We start from the raw sequence: 16,913 nt of genomic DNA, 5'->3' as shown, positions 1-16,913 counted from the left end.
AAATGGGACTACTCGTTAGGAATTCTAGTAATGCACATCTCTAGTTTACTCTCGTCTTACATTTGATGAAAACTTCACCTGTGCCTGTTCAATTTCAGCGTGTTTTTAGAGGGAAAGTACATGAAGGATGAACTTAGTCTGTTTGTTCTCAACGCTGCCCTCATATTAGAAACTTTCCAGTTAGTAAAAGCCAGAAAATGACACTTTCTACCAGATTACTTAATCTGAACCTCATTAGTGGGATTCTGTAACGGGTTCGTGTTTAAATGCTTCTAGAGGGTTACTTTATGCAAAAAGGATTGATAATGCCTACTTGGCTTCCCTTCGCATTTACTTGAGGAAGAAAATTGGCCAACAACACAGGACAAGTTGAAGACGCCAAGACTTAGCTCCAGATGGGAACTCAGGCCTCAGATCAGGGGGTCTGCTCTCCCACCAGGCAAGATCAATGCAATTGGCCCACACATCCTGATCCCAGACATCTCCTGTGGGGACTGGAAGGCTGTGTTGGGAAGCAGGTGTTAGGATGGGGTCATGTCCCAGGCAGGCAGAGTTTAGTAGGAGAAATCAAAAAAACTCTCGTAGAAACCAAAGTGTGATGGACGCAACTAAAGGAAGAGAACCACTCAGCACAGTGATTAGGAGGAGTTGGGCAACGCTTTACCCTACAATAAAGAGAAAATAGTGGATGGACGGGTGTGGCTCCCTCCTGGGCACTGGGCAGTATCCTTGTTGGGCAGGGTTGGCCCTGGGCCAGATCTGATAAGGGCTGTACTGAGACAGAAGTTTGCTTCAGCGTCCAGAACTGGTGCCAGTCTCAAGGCCTGCTTCTTGGGACTTCGATGGGCATGTTCCCAGCCCATTTCCTAGGCAGGCAGGAGTGCTCACAGACCACTCTGCACAGGGCTGGGGCCAGGGCACAGAGCTGCCTCCAGATTCCCAGTCAGACTGAGGACAGCAGGCCTGCCTGCAGAGGCACTGATGGGCATGTGTCTTGTCTGCTGCCTGGATGGGCTGGATTGCTCCTGTACTGTGGCTAAGAGGGGCTGGAACTGGATCATGGGCTGCTTCAGTCTTCACAGCCAGGGAGACGGCTGTCAGGGCTGCTAACTGAGGCATGGGCAGGAGTGACTCCTGCTGGGTCTCTGGCCAAGTGGTGCAGGTGGCAGGAAGAAGGCAATAAAGTGATTTGCCATGTCCCCAGGGGCATGGTGTTGTTCTGGGCCTGTTGCCAGGACCCCCTGACCACGGGCCTGCCTTCTCAGACACCACTCCTCAGCCTTGGGTTCCGTCAGGATTTAACAGTCTCCTACCTGGATCCAGAAACTCCCAAAAAGACACTTTTGTCAATGGATGGCTACCAAATCATGATTGCTGAGGAGGGACACGAGTGGAGGACCTCCTATTCCATCATCTTGCTGAGGTCACTCGCCTGTCAAGGAATATTCTAAAATTTTAGGTAACATTTATTATTTTGTTCTCTTATGGTTAGTAATTTTTGTGTTCAATCTAAGATGTCTTGGTCTATTCCAAGGACATGAAGATGTGACTATATTTTTTCCTAGAACTTTTATGATTTTAGCTTTTATATTTATGACTATGATTCAAATCAAATTGAGTTTTACATATGGGATGAGGCAGTGGTCTGTGTTCACTATTTCCATACCACAGGCTTGTGATCCATTAACGAAAAACCAGTGATCATTTCAACAGAAAAAATTTGATAAAAAGTCGAACCTTGTTTGTGATTTTGAAACAATCTCTCAGGAAACTAGAATCAACGGGAAGTCCCATTACCTGATGGAAGACAGGAAAATGAATAAATCAACTAAAATAATCATTCTAAGTCATTTTATATTAGAATTTCTCCATTCAAAACGGAGATAAAACAAACATCATGTGTCAAAGCAGCGATGTCTTAGAATTGCTGAGAGCAGCGCCCTTGGTCCTGCAGAGGACGTTCTAGATTGCGAGCTGCCCCACATGCAGGGAAGCCCTTCTCTGTCACAGTTTTCAAAAGAAATGCTCATGAGGAACAGTCCTCCAGGCTCTGTAATGTGTCACATCTTTACAGATTCTCATAGAAAAGATGCTCTTGAATTCAAATGCTACAAAATCTCTTCTTACCATGGATCTGGATGTCTGACTCAGTCCAAGGACAATACTTCACAAACCAAATTGGAAATAGGAAACATTTAAATAAAAAGTAATACCATGACATACATCCAATTCTCTGGAGAATGTAAACAGGGTCAACTAATCAGAAAAAAAATGGTAGGTATCATAATTATGTCCTTTGTTCAGTATTTCTATACTTAAATTTTATTTAAGAGAGTATGCATACTGGGGTTTCGATTTATGTTTGCAGATTTCCTTGTAAATTATTATAATACAAACACATAATTGCTCCTGTTAGTATCTCCAGCAGGTGATGTGTGAGCCTGGTCCTGAAGGAAGGGGACAGCGGTGGGACAGGAGGACCAAAAGTGCTCAAAGAGAATGAGGCACTGGGGTTGAGGGTTAAGTATCCTCTTATCAAAGGAGCCCCACTTGTGCTTTTGTACAGGCTCCAGGGGAGAGGTGAGGCAGGAAGGGGGAAAAATGATGGCCACACACACACAGAGACTTTGAATGTGACACATCAACAGCTTTACATAATCTTGATGGGGAGAGAAACTGTGGGAAAGTTTTAAGCAGGGTGGTGCCTTTATCAGAAACATGTGTTTCCAATATCGCTGTAATTACAGAGTAAAGCATGGAATACAGTGGGCAAACTGTGGGACGCGGCCACGCTGAGAGACTCTGCAAGGCGGGGGGAGCAGGGCTAGGCTCCTGCACGAGGCTCCTGGAATGGCACAGAGCCGTGTCCACTTGAGGGGAGGCTGTGGACCCAGCACAGAGAATCTCAGTGTCCGTGTCCTGAAGGAGGTGAGGAGCTCTCAGCCAGCAGGAGTAGGCTCCAGAAGCCCAGAGGAATTCTGTGAGTCTGTGCACTGCGTGTTTCTCCTGCTGGGATCTAGGCTCCATGTTAATAGGAATTTCCCCCTGTTATGTCACCGTAATATCTACAGAGCCCAGAAACTGTGGCACAATGGGCAAAGTCAGCACATATTTGTTAGAAGAATATTTGAATTCTCCTGAATTGCACACCTCGGTGAAAGCAGATCTGAGGCAAAGATAGTGATTTCTGCTTTCTGGATATTTTGACTCTGGAGTTCTGAGTTGAATTAAGAGGAAATGTTAAGTAATAACGGTGATCTTATTGTCTATAGAACAGAAGAGATACATGCACTTGACCCTGGGGATATGGACTGCATTCCATAGATTTATGCAAAGGAAGAGGAGAAGGATGCAATGGGCCTGCAGGGACTGAGTATAGAAACCACGGGGAGCAGGTGGATGAGGAAACAAACTGTGAGCACAGATGACAAGTTCCAGGAGCAAATAAACTGTAGAGTGTTTGTGAGCTGGATGGATGTCTAATAACATTTCACGTAGGAACACGTAAGATAGACATTTGTCAACAAGATACTAAATATAGAGCTCCTGATCCAGCATAAGACCAATAACATTCGAATATTCAACTTTGTAACCCCAAAACCTACAAAGGACCTTAGAGGGAAAACGTGTGAAGAAAGAATGATGGGTTGGTAAGCTCTGTGTCCATAGATGAGATGGTTCTGAACAGGGAGAGATGGATGAAGGAAGCCAACAAATGAGGGTCTCAGGCTTTCTCTGCCAGGTTGGACTTTATTCTAACACAAGATGGCGTGATGGGAGCTGCACAGCTCGAATATTAGGATTCATTGAGCTTCTTTGATTTCTCATTAGCACAGCAAATAGACTACCTAAAAATTGGAGTTTGAGATGCAAATACAGTTATGTGAGTTTATTTGGAATTCATTGCTTTAATGGACAAGTGATGGAACACTGAAAATGGATGTGCTCTCTAAACCACATAAAAATGAAGGGATATGCTGTTTGCAACATCTCCTCTGGGAGTGGAAACACCTTCACTTCCCATTTCTGTACACTTTTTCACCTTCCATTTTGCACTCCCTAATGAGTGAGATGCAAGAGTCATCACCTCCAGTGTATGTGAATGCCGTCACCAAATGATCAGACGATGGATGTGTGAATAGAGGCAGTGACCTCTATTCACACATCCAAACAACAGCTGGGCTCTCAGGGCTTTGGGCCATGGTGAGGGGTGTTTCCTGTGACCAGGAGGGGACACTGCAGGACAGCCCTGTGGTCCCTACGCAGCTGATCTGTGAGGACCATTCACTCAAAGGAGTCTGGGCCTGAGAGCTGGGCCCTGTGCTCCATGATGGGGACTCAGCAGCTGGGTCCTCTCAGTCCTGGCAGAGTCCCCTGAGCAGAGACCTTTGACAAGCACGTGCTTCCTCCCAGGGCTCTCCCAAGAGGTGAAGCCAATCTCCATTTTCCTCATGTGTGGTGTTAGCTGAACTCAAGCACCAGGGCTCAGGGAGGGGCTGGTCAGGCACTGGCTGGAAACCCATTTGCATGGACAGCCCCTCCTGTGGCAGAGGGTGGAGAAGAAAAGGAGACCTGGGGCAGCCCAGCCCCACTGTGGGCACCAGGGGCCTGTGTGCACCATGGCCTTGACTCCTCTCTTCCTTGCGTGTCTCTCTCACTTCACAGGTGGGGACAGGCCTCAGAGACTCAAAGCAGCCCACAGTCTGTGTCAGCCTCTCTCACTCAGAATCTGAAGCAGCTCAACACTGGTCTCTTCCCAGCACCCACATGTGTCTGCAGGTTCCCTCTCCCAGCCTGTGTCCTCCTTCTCTGTTCCCTCTAAACCTCTGTGAGACTCACCTGCACCATGAGCAGGGGCTTCACTCTTGGTACCTTCTGGATATGTTGGTACCAGCAGAAGCCAAGGAGTCCTCCCAGGTGTTGTCTTACATTCCACTCACATTCAAACAAGCACCAGGGCTCTGGGGGTCCCCAGGAAATTCCCCAGATCCAGTGATGCATCAGCCAATGCTAGGGTTTTGCTCAACTCTGCACTCCAGGTTAGGCTCACTGGGACACATCATGGCAACACAAAGGCTGTCACAGTGCTTCCCACTCATGTGGAGTGAGACAAAATCCTCAACATTGCTCTGCTCTGCTCACAGTAGAAGCCTGGGGGTTTCCTCCACCTCCGCCAACACTGGGTGGGCTCTCAGGTCTGCACAGACAGAGCCTCACAGACATTCCTCAGTCCTGGGCCAGAGACTCTCAGGACATGGTCATGTCCAGGGCAGCAGAGACACTGGCCCCATAGACCCATCATGTGGGTGACCATAGTTCACTTCCCAGCTCCAGTAAAGACTGAATCTTTGCGTGCTCACCTGTGTAAAGGAAGTCAGGATCGTCTACACAATGGATTGTGGGAAGATTAAAGAAATCGCTACATTAACTCACCACAGTGTGTGGGCCAGACCAGCTGGTCTGATCTTTGTCAACACTAACTCAGCCTATTCCAGGCCCAGATGCTCCAGGAATGTTCTCTTCCTGTTCTTTCCCTGACTCCTGCTCCTCCTCTTTCCCCCATTCTCAACACTGACCCATTAAGGAAGGACATTTAAAGAGAACTTGTTTTTCATTTGGGGAGATCTGAATTGAAAACCTGAGGTTTCCAAATATGAGACATGCATCATGGGCATGCTTCTGAATTTCTCTTTGTGTCAAATACATTATCTGTAACCAAGGAGGTGAAGGACATATATACTGAAAACTGTAAGACATCATTGAAAGAAACTGAAGACTACATAAAGCAACGGGAAAGATACTCTGTGCTCATGCATTGGGAGAAGAAACGTAGTGAAAATGTCTATAATACCTAAAGCAATCTACAGATGTAATGCAATCCCAACCAGAATCCAAATGACGGGGCCAGCCCGGGGGCTCAGGGATTAAGTGCCCACATTCCACTTTGGCTGCGCAGGGTTCACCGCTTCGGATCCCGGGTGAGGACATGGCACCACTTGGGAAGCCATGCTGTGGTGGGCGTCCCACATATAAAGTAGAGGAAGATGGGCACAGATGGTAGCTCAGGGATAGGCTTCCTCAACAAAAAGAGGAGGATTGGGAGCAGTTAGCTCAGGGCTAATCTTACTCAAAAAAAAAAATAAATAAATAAATGAAAGAATCCAAATTACATTTTTCACAGATATAGAACAAAGAATCATAGAATTTATATAGGACAACAAAAGAACCCCTGAAAAGCCAAAGCAATTATGAGAAAAAAATACAAAGCTGGAGGCATCACATTCCCTGAAATTTAAATATACTATCAGATAAAGTAATCTAAACACTTTGATACTGCCAGGAAAATGAACACATAGATCAATGGAACAGAATCGATAGCCCAGAAATAAAACCACACGTCCATAGACAGCAAATATTTGACAAAGTTTCAAGGGGATTCAGTAGAGAAAGAAAGGCTCTTCAATAAGTGTTGTTGGGCAAACAGGGCAGCTACATGCCAAAGAATGAAAGTAGGCCATTATCTCGTACCATGCACAAAGATTAACTCATACCGGATTTAAGGCTTGAATCCAAGACCCGAAACCATAAAATCCTAGAAGAAAACACAGGCAGTATGCTTTTTGACTTCAACCTTAGCGGTATCTTTTTGAACACAATGTCTTCTCAGTCAAAGGAAACAAATATATAAAATAAACAAATGGGACTATATCAAACCAAAAATCTCCTTCAAAGCAAAGAAAACCATCAACAAAACAAAAAGATAATCCACAAACAGGGAAAAATTATTTGCGAATCATGTATGCGATAAGGGGTACATTTCCAAAATATATAAAGAACTCATACAAGTAAACAACAACAACAAAATAAACATGCAGACCAAAAAATGCATGGAGGATATGAACATTTTTTGAAAGAAGATATACAGATGGCCAACAGGCTCATGAAAAGATGTTCAACAAACCTAATTATTGGGGAAATACAAATGGAAACTAAAATGAGATATAACTTCACACTCATCAGAATGGCTATTATTAAAAAGACAAGATGTATGTGTTGGAGAGGATGTGGAGAAGAAGGAACCCTCGTACACTGCTGGTGGGAAAGCAAACTGGGGCAGTCACCAGGGAAAGCACTCTGGAGATATTCAAAGAGTTAAAATAGAAATACTTTATGATTCAGCTATGCCACTTCTGAGTGTTTATCCAAACCCATGAAAACATGAATTCAAAAGATATATGCAGTCTTATGTTCATAGACGCATTATTCACAATAGCCAGTATTTGCATGCAATGCAAGTGCTCATCAGCGGAAGAATGGATAAGGAAGATGGGGTATATATGTACACAATGGACTCCTACCCAGTCATAAAAAATGACAAAGTTGTGCCATTTGTGACAAAATGTATGGACACTGAGGGTATTATGCTAAGCTAATTAAACAAGACAGCGAAAGGCAAATACTGTACGAATTCCCCATATGTGGAAGATAAACAAACACACATACGGATAATCAGAGGAGATTCACAGTTACCAGAGAGGAAAGGGGCAGGGGGAGGGTGAAAGGGGTAAAGAGGCTCTTGTGTATGGTCACAGACGGAAGCTGGACTTTTGGTGGTGAACTTGATGCAGTCTGTACAGAAGCTGAAATATAATAAGCTACACCTGAAATTTAAGCAATGTCATAGACCAATGTGACCTCAATAAAATATTATTTTAAATTTACATAGTGTGATTTGTTACATTTTTCTGTATTGAGTGATAATGTCTGTGTCCTCTCTAAGAAAACTTTGTCTATTCCAATGACATGAAGATGTTATTTTACAATTTTTCTAGAATCTTTATGATATTAGCCTTCATATTTATGACTAACTTGAATCAAATGAAGTCTTATATTTGGGATGAGGCTATGGTCAATGTTCATTATTCCATCCTATAACTCTGTGATCCATTAAAGGAACCATGATTACCCAAGGGAAAGAAAATTTGATCAATACTTCAACACCTCTTTGTGATTTTAAAACAATTTCTCAGGAAATTGGGAATAAAATGGAAGTTTCTTACCCTGTGATTAGACAGTAAACAAACAAAATTAAAACTAAATTTTCATGCTAAGTCATTGTGAAGGGTTCCCTATTAGAAGTGCTCCATTACAAAAGGGTTAAAGAAACACGATGCGTTCAGGGAAGTAGCATCGTGGAAACTGATACAAGTTTAGTGTCCTTGGTCCTGCAAGGGACACAGAGATTACAGAGTTAGACCACACACAGGGAAGACCAAGTCCACCACAGCTTTCAAATTAAATAATCATGAAGAACAGTTCTCCAGGCTCTCATTTCACAGAGCGTCATAATTAAGGACACTCTGAATTCAAATGCTACCAAATCTCCACGTCTCTCCACTTATCCTGGATGTCTGGCTCAATCCAAGTATGATAGTTTTCTAAGTTGGGAAGATTGAATGTTTGAAGAAACAGTAATCGCCTAATACACAACCACTGCTCTGAGGTGTGTAAATAGGTTCAATTAATAAGGAAAAATAATGACAGAAAGAATCATACTTGTATTCTTTGTTCAGTATTTCTATCCTTGAGTTTTGTTAAAAAATATGCACGCAGGTGGTTAAAGTTCTAGGTTTGGAAATTTGTTTGTAAATAATTATAGTAAAAACAAATTGTCGCTCCACTCAGCGTGGTCAAAATTCATCCAGCAGGTGATATGTGAGCCTGTCCTGAAGGAAGAGGGACAAGAGAGTGACGGGAGGACAAGAAAGTCCCCCAGAGGAGGGAACACTGTGGTCCAGGGTTAAGTGTCCCCTTTGCAAAAGAGACCTGCTTGTGCTTTTGTAGAGGCTGCAGAAGGGGGAGGTGGGGCAGGAGGCAGGGGAAGACATGATGGCCATGTCGAGAGAGACCTTGGATGTGGCACCTAATATTTTTACTTCAGCTTGATAAGAAGGGAATCCATGGAAGATTTTTCAGCAGGGAGGTGCCTTTATCAGACATATGGGTCTGCAATATCCCTCTGAATACAGTGTAAAGAATGAAATATAGTGGACAAGATGGTGGGTAAGACCACACTGAGGGGCTCTGCGTGGCTGGGTGAGCAGGGATGGGCACCTGCACTCAGGGACCTGGAACAGGCAGGGAGGGGTGAGGACCAGGGGGAGGCTGTGGACACAACATCCAGGACTTCAGTGTCCATGTGCCGGGGGAGGTGAAGGGTTCTTGGCATTCAGGAGTGGGCTCCAGATTCCCAGGTTGAAAACTTCCCAGGGTGGTGTCAGCCACGTGATGACATTCTTCTGTGACTCTGTTCACTGTGTGTTTCCCACACCAGGATCCAAGCTCCAAGTGAATAGAATTTTTCCCGTGTTCTGTCACTCTGTATCTACAGTGGCCAGAAAACTTCCTGGAACAGAAGACAGACACAACACATCCTTGTTGAATGAATATCTGAAATCTTCTGAATGGGAAAGCAGGAAGAGGTGCAGATCTGAAGCAAAGATAAAGATTTCTGCTTTTTGGACATTTTGAGTTTGAGATCTGAGCTGATTTGAGAGCAGATGCTGAGTAATAACCTTGATCTTACTGTCTGTAGAACAGGAGAGACAGTGCTTGAGTCCTCTGGAAGGTGACCAGTGAGACGGACCGGATTCCACGGCTCCTGCAGGGAAAGTGGAGGGTGATGAGCCTGCAGGTGCTGAATAAAGAGCCCTCAGGGAGCAGGTGGATGGGGGAGCAAATGCTGAGCACAGGAGACAAGCTTTGTGAGCAAATAAACTGAAGACTATGGGCGAGCTTGGTGAGTGTCAGACAACATTTCACTTAACAACATGTAAGATAATCATTTGCCAACAAGATGTTAAATATAGAGCTCATGGTCCAGCACAAGGTCAAGGAAATTCTAATATTGAACTTTTTGACCCCAAATCCTACAAAGTACCTGAGTGCGTAAAGGTGTAAAGAAAGAATGATGGGGTTTCTAAGCTGTGTGTCCATAGAAAAGATGATTCTGAGCAGGGAGAAATGGATGAAGAAAGCCAACAAATGTTCTGAGACTTTCTCTCCCAGGTTGGACTTTACTCTAATACAAGATGGCATGATGGGAGCTGCACAGCTCGAATATTAGGATTCATTGTGCTTCTTTGATTTGTCACTTAGCTCAACAAGTAAATTGGCTAAAATGTTGGAGATTAAACACCAAGAAATTTATATGAGAGTCCTTGGAATCATTACCTTATTACATGAGACGGAACACTAAAAATGTATGCATATTCCAAAGCACGTGCAAATAAAAGGCTGTGATGTTTGCAGCATATTCTCTGGGGGCACTAACAACTTAAATTGTCATTTCTGTACATTTTTGAATCTTCCACAGACAGAGACTCCTTCTGGGAATAAGATAACCACAGTAATCACACACGGTGTATTGGAATCCCATGTTCCAGGAATCAGACCACGGATGTGTGAACAGAGGCAGTGACCTGGTGACCTGCAGAACCAGCTGGGCTCTCAGGGTTTTGGACCATGGTGAGGGGTGTGACCTGTGATCAGCAGGGGACGCTGTGGGACTGCCCTGTGGTCCCTACACAGCTGCTCTGTGAGGACCATTCACTCAAAGTAGCCTAGGAATGAGAGCTGGGCCCTGTGCTCACTGATGGAGACTCAGCAGCTGTGTCCTCTCTGGCCTGGCAGAGACCCCTGAGCAGGGACCTTTGTGTTGTCTCAACAGGGGCTTCCTCCCAGGGCTCTCCCAAGGGGTGAAGCCGACCTCCATCTTCCTCAGTGTGTGGTGTGAGCTGAGCTCCAGCACCAGGGCTCAGGGAGGTTCTGGGCAGTCACAGGATGGAAATTCATTTGCATGGACAGCCCCACCTGTGGCAGAGGGTGGAGAAGAAAAGGAGGCCTGGGGCAGCCCAGCCCCACGGTGGGGACCAGGGGCTGAGTGCACCATGGCCTGGACTCCTCTCCTCCTCATGCTCCTCTCTCACTGCACAGGTAGGGACAGGCCTCAGGGACCCAGAGCAGCGGACACTCTGTGTCAGCCTCTCTGGCTCAGAATCTCAAGCAGCTCAACTCTGGCCCCTGCCCCAGCACCCACATGTGTCTCTGTCTGTAGGTTCCCTCTCCCAGCCTGTGCTGACCCAGCCGCCCTCCCTCTCTGCATCTCCTGGAGCATCAGCCAGACTCACCTGCACCCTGAGCAGTGACGTCAGTGTTGGCAGCTCTCTCATATTCTGGTACCAGCAGAAGCCAGGGAGCCCTGCCCGATATCTCCTGACTTTCTACTCAGACTCAGTTAAGCACCAAGGCTCCGGGGTCCCATCCGCTTCTCTGGATCCAAAGACACCTCGTCCAATGCAGGGCTTCTGCTCATCTCTGGGCTTGAGGCTGAGGACGAGGTTGACTATTACTGTGCTACAGCTGATAGCAGTGGGAGCAGCTCTGGTTACTCACAGTGTCTCAGACAACGAGGAAGTGAGACAAAAATCCCCAGGCCCACAGACCTTGGCTCTGAGGCTCTTTTCAGTGAGAAGCTCCTGTGGAGGCCTCTGGACAGGAGACTCCTCTGCAGCCAGATTTATCCATGAACAGAGGAAGGAGAAATGTGCAGGATGCGCCTGTTACCTGAGCCAGCACAGGGCATCCCAGGATCACACAGAGGATGAGGTCCCAGAGCCCAAGGGCACGTCCCACGGGGTCTGCAGGGAATGAGCAAAAGTAAGTGCTGCTTCTGCTGAGAACACGCTAAGTGCTGAGCAGTGTAACCACATCCATCCTCGTCCTCATCTTACTTCACAGACTGTGAGCTTGTGTTACTAGTGACGTATCTACAGCCAGTGTATTAATACTCACCCTGGTCACAGACACACTTTCCTCTCTCTGAACCAGCCCACACAGCAATTTGCTCACAACTTCTACAGACCTTCTCTGACAGCATCCCTCACGCTCATCCCTCCTGAACTCTCCTCTGCTCCTGAGTCCCCAGGGACTTCTCATCCCTCCCTCTGGGTCTTCGTGTCTTAACTCCATCTCCACGTGAGGTTTTCAGAGAAAACTGGAAATGTTCTTGCTGTCATTTCCTTTCTCAACAGACTCTATCTCTAGGGAGGATAATTAGCAGACGTTAGACCAGCAGGAAATCGCTTCACAATCTCATTCCTACTCTCATCCCCACACTCTGGTTTGTCTGTACTGTCTATTGTTGGGATGGTTCAAGATTCTGGATGTGATGAGAGCAGTCTGGGTGTGTCCCCACTGTTTGTATTTTCTAGGTGAGAGTGTTCAAGATTGGAATTTAAAAACTGTACATTTTTCTAAATGAGGAAAAGTTCTAAAGAGATAAATTGAGGAATAAACATTATAAGATGTATTTATAATTCTTCATAACATATTGGAGAAGGGAACATGAAAAATAATGTCAAATATTTTGAGAAAAGTTAACTAGCCCATTTGTTGTGACAGCATTCACAAAATCCATATGCACATGCTGCTAGAGCAGGAGCTCACATTTCCCCTCTTGTAGGACTGTAGCAATGGAGCTGAAAACTTTTCATCTGCTATGAAATTTGACCTCCTCACTGACAGAGCGACAGAATGGAGGGCAAGGTGTCCATCACCACAGAACCGCTTGGATGAGTCATCATGGTATTTTCGCATAGAACTCACGCCCTACACCATGGAGTCCACCTGCTGCTACCTACATGTGTGTTTTTACATCTAGAAGTGTGTCATTATAGAGGAAATAGTTTGGTTCAAAAATGCAATCCAGGGGAGCCGCCCGCATGGTGTAGTGGTTACATTTGGTGTGCTCCACTTTGGTGTCTTGGGTTCGTGGCTTTGATCCTGGGCACAGACCTACACCACTTATCAGCCATGCTGTGGTGGTGTCCCACATATGAAATAGTGGAAGATTGGCACAGATGTTAGCTCAGGGTGAATCTTCTTCAGAGGAAAAGCAGATGGAATGCCAGTGTCATAATTATTGTTCTCCATCTTTGGAAAATGTAATATGTAGGAAAATGACCCGCATCCCAGCTAGTTGAGAGTGAAAATTTCAGAGCGAGAAGCCTAATAGCTGACATATGAGAATAAACACAGGTACATTTTTTATCTGAAATACCAATCCAACCATTTCTATCATTCCTGAGCACCTGATATTTCTAGGATACACAATTTAAAATTTGTTCTGGATTAAATGAAAAGCAGAAAAGGCTACACATTTTCAGTTGTAAGATGAATAATTTCTGAAGTAAAGAATAGTGACTATAATTAATAATACTGTATTGAATACTTAAAAGTTGAAAATGGAGTTTATGTTAAGTATTCCCATCAAAAAGAAAGCTACTATGGGAGGTGAAGGATTTGTTAATTAACTTGACTTTGGTAACCGTTTTACAAGATATATGTGTACTAAATCATTACATTGTACATGTTAAATAGATATAATATTTATTTGATATTAAACTTCAACACATCTGGACACATCTGGACAATAAAATCATTGTCAATGTAATTTTAATACTCATATTTATATCTCTAATAATTATCAAATTGTGTAAATTCTTCCTTCATCATCTCTATATATTACCTGCATTTTCTCTGTATGCAAAACTATGTACTTAGTGAACTTTCTGTCTCTGAATTAACTCAGCAATTCCTTTGTCATTGTGAGTGTGAAAGGCTGACTATTAACTGAAGAATTAAGAAAGACATAATCACAATATTTTCACCAGTGCATTTCTGTTGTGGTGAAGGGGTTCAGTAAAAAAATACATAATTCTTTTGTAAATAGAGTATTTTAGAGAACCCCCAAAAGTGTAACAGTAAATGTGTGTTCTAGTTAATAAACTGAGACTCAATCACACACATTCTAACGATCGGTTCATAAAAACTGCCCATAGGAAGAGAAGTGACCACACACAGAATGCATGAAATTCTAGGCCCAAAATGAGAGAGTTGCCAAGTTTAAAACAGAGTTGGTGTCACTCATGGTATGAAGAGCTACAGTGGAAATGCCCATCATAACTCATTCACCCCACATTTCTACATATGTTAGTGTGTGTGGGTAAGCAAGAGAGAGAGAGAGAGAAATTAAATAAAAACTGTAGAAAATATAACTTTCTGAATGTTTTCCTTGAGAAGGTGTGCGGTGCAGATAAACAGAGGTGGCCGTGCAGATCTCCCGCACGTCTAGCATGACCCCTCCTCAAAATAGCCCATCACTGCAGCTCCATCCACTCTGATGCGGGGTCCATTGTCACCTTCTGACATGAGTGTCCCCCATGAGACAGACCATGGTGTGAAGCTTCCCTTCTCCTGTCACTCAGCCAAGGCTCATTGCTCAAAGCCTGCTTTCCTTGTCTCCTGGGAGTCTCATTCCTTACCCCCTTCACTCCTCAGCCTCTCCCTCACATCAGGCCTCAGTGCCATCCTGAGGACCCTGCCCTCTTCAAGGAGACCCATCCCCAGCTCCAGCCCCAGCATCATCATGGGACAGTGTGCTGAGAGATCGGTCCCAGAGCAGGAGACCTCTGCTTTTTGGTGATGAAGAATGGCCTCCTCTCAGTAACTTCCTACATTGTTTCTTGTTGACGGCCCCCCATCTCCATCAGGTGTGGACGTGAGAGGTATGAAGGAGGGGGGTCCAGGGGCCTGCACCTGCCTCAGTGGAAAGCGGAGTCAGAGAGAGACACAGCCCCTCCAGCTTCGCAAACAGTGATATGTGGTCTCAGGGCCTTTGTCCTTCTGCTGGGGGAAAGCAGCACAAATTCTCCCTCAGGGGCCAGTTCTCAGGCCCCCGCCCTCCACTGTGTAACAACTGAAGGAGCATCAGTGAGCCCACCATCTGAGGAGGCCTCTCTGTGGAACTGAGGGATCTGTGTGGTGAGGAGGCACAGCTGAGTGAGGGCCTAGGCTGAGGGTGCCTCCCCATTGTGAGGAGGGGACAGTGGAAAAACAATGCTTAGGAAGGCGATGCCCCTCCTCAGGCAGGATGTGACATTGAATTCAGACATGGTGCAAAGTGTACCAGGGCCAGCAGGGAGTGCTGTGGGCATGTGTCTGAATCACATGTGGTGAGACCACAGCTGTGACCCCAGCTGTGACCTGGCTGATTAGCTGTGCCCTCTGCTCAGTGCTCCCTGGGGCTCAGCACATTCTTCCTCCTAATGCCCCAGATGTGCCCACATCAGAAGTTCACCAGCCCCACACTCCCCTAAAACAAACTCCAAGGCAAAGGGGATTGAATCTTGGTTCACAGACAGCTGGGACAGTGGGAGGATGCGGGATAATTTAAATGAAGGGCTCCTGCTTCCAACAGAGTGAAGGAGGGGATGAGGGATAATTGAGCATCTCTGTCTCAGCTGGGAGCTAGAGAGAGAGCTCTGGGCATCTCCACCATGGTCTGGACCCCTAGCCTCACCCCTCTCACTCATTAAACAGGTGACTGCATTCTAAGGTCAGGGGAGGGTCCCTGGAAACATATATGGAGGTTTCTTTTATGCAGATGCTCAGCTTGGCTTGTGGCCACGGCCCTGACTCTCCATCTCTATGACTCTATGTCCTTCATTTCAGGGTCCTGAGTATAGTCTTTGCTGTCTCAGCCATCCTGAGAGTCAGGGACTCTGGAAGCAGCAGTGACATTGGATCCTATAATATCTATGGTTCCAGCTCTTAGTGGTGCTGCCCCAAGACTCTGACTCTTGGAAGTACTCAGCCCTCAGAGATTCCAGATGAGTCTGTCTCTAAGTCAGGCAACTTCCCCTGTCTTACCACCTGTGGGCTCCAGCCTGAGGATGAGGTGATTCTTACTGTCACACATATGACAGAGACCTCAATGCACACAGTGCTGTGTGCCCAGGATGAAGTGAGACACAAACCATCTCCTGGGGCCCCTGACCACACCGTCACTCCCCTGTGATTGTTGTCACTTCTGTCACCAGCACCTGAGGGCTTGAGACCCCCCACGCAGGTGTGATGGTCTGAGGATATCCCCTAAGATCTCATGCCAGCTGTGGACTGAGCCATTCCTAATGACACAGTCTCTGCCTGGTCATGTTCACACAGGCAGGAGCTCCTTGTCCAGGGCACCCAGTCTCTCCAGAGAGACAGTGATGGGGACAGAGGGAGGGTGACTCCAGTCATGTCAGAAACAAGAAGGACCTAGAGACTGCGCTGGAGCCGACCCAGCAGCCTCGGGTCTCACACGGGTCCCCGGTTCCTGCAGGAGTGATGCCCTTGTGCCCAGGCCTCTCCCTCACCATCTGCTCTCCTGTCACCACTGAGTCCTGCAGCCCCCACAGAGGCACCTCCCTCTGAACACCTCCTTGAGGTGAGGGCATCACTGGCGTTTCTTTTCTATCTTGAAAAATAAAACACAGATCATCTATAATAACTAATTTTATAAATTAATTAGGAAATGGTGTGACAAATTACATAGGAAAAAATGTAAAACAATATCAAAGTACATAAAATCCAGTGCAAAAGGAGAGATATGCCACGGCAACGGGTTGTATGAATCCCGTTTGAATGATGGCGGTGTCACAGTATGATTCTACCAACGTGATACAGTGCAGTTAAAATGACAGTGATATTTCAGAGATTTGTCCAACTTATTTGAAAATTTACATGGAAAAATTACAGAAAAGACAAGATAATTTTCAAAAACAAGGAAATAAGAACAGATGCTGTAGTATTGTACAAAGCAATTGTAATTAAATCATTGTATTACGAGTCTTGGCATTGTTATACAGGTACTTTTTAAAAAATAGCTACTGTAGGATGGGTTTATTATTATACGTTCTCACAAATTTTGCTCACTCTATTGAGAAAAATTAAGTGAGGTACATAAATCACAGTATTAATAAATGAAAACCAAATGTGTTAATAACCTAAAAGAGAACATTGAAAGCATG

The 16,913-nt window shown here is 45.3% G+C and overlaps 1 gene segment (V, D, J or C); it reads left to right on the top strand.

Annotated features, from left to right (window-relative positions):
* Positions 1 to 10,949: 10,949 nt before the first annotated feature.
* On the top strand, positions 10,950 to 11,717 carry LOC124232243 (probable non-functional immunoglobulin lambda variable 5-48). The segment is given in 2 exon segments: positions 10,950 to 10,995; positions 11,117 to 11,717. Coding segments are annotated over 2 exon segments (518 nt in total).
* Positions 11,718 to 16,913: the final 5,196 nt, after the last annotated feature.

Source organism: Equus quagga, unplaced genomic scaffold, assembly GCF_021613505.1.
Source record: "Equus quagga isolate Etosha38 unplaced genomic scaffold, UCLA_HA_Equagga_1.0 HiC_scaffold_3718_RagTag, whole genome shotgun sequence".
Lineage (NCBI taxonomy): Eukaryota > Metazoa > Chordata > Mammalia > Perissodactyla > Equidae > Equus > Equus quagga.
The sequence above is the reverse complement of the archived record's forward strand: the minus strand, read 5'-3'. Positions and strand labels throughout refer to the sequence as shown.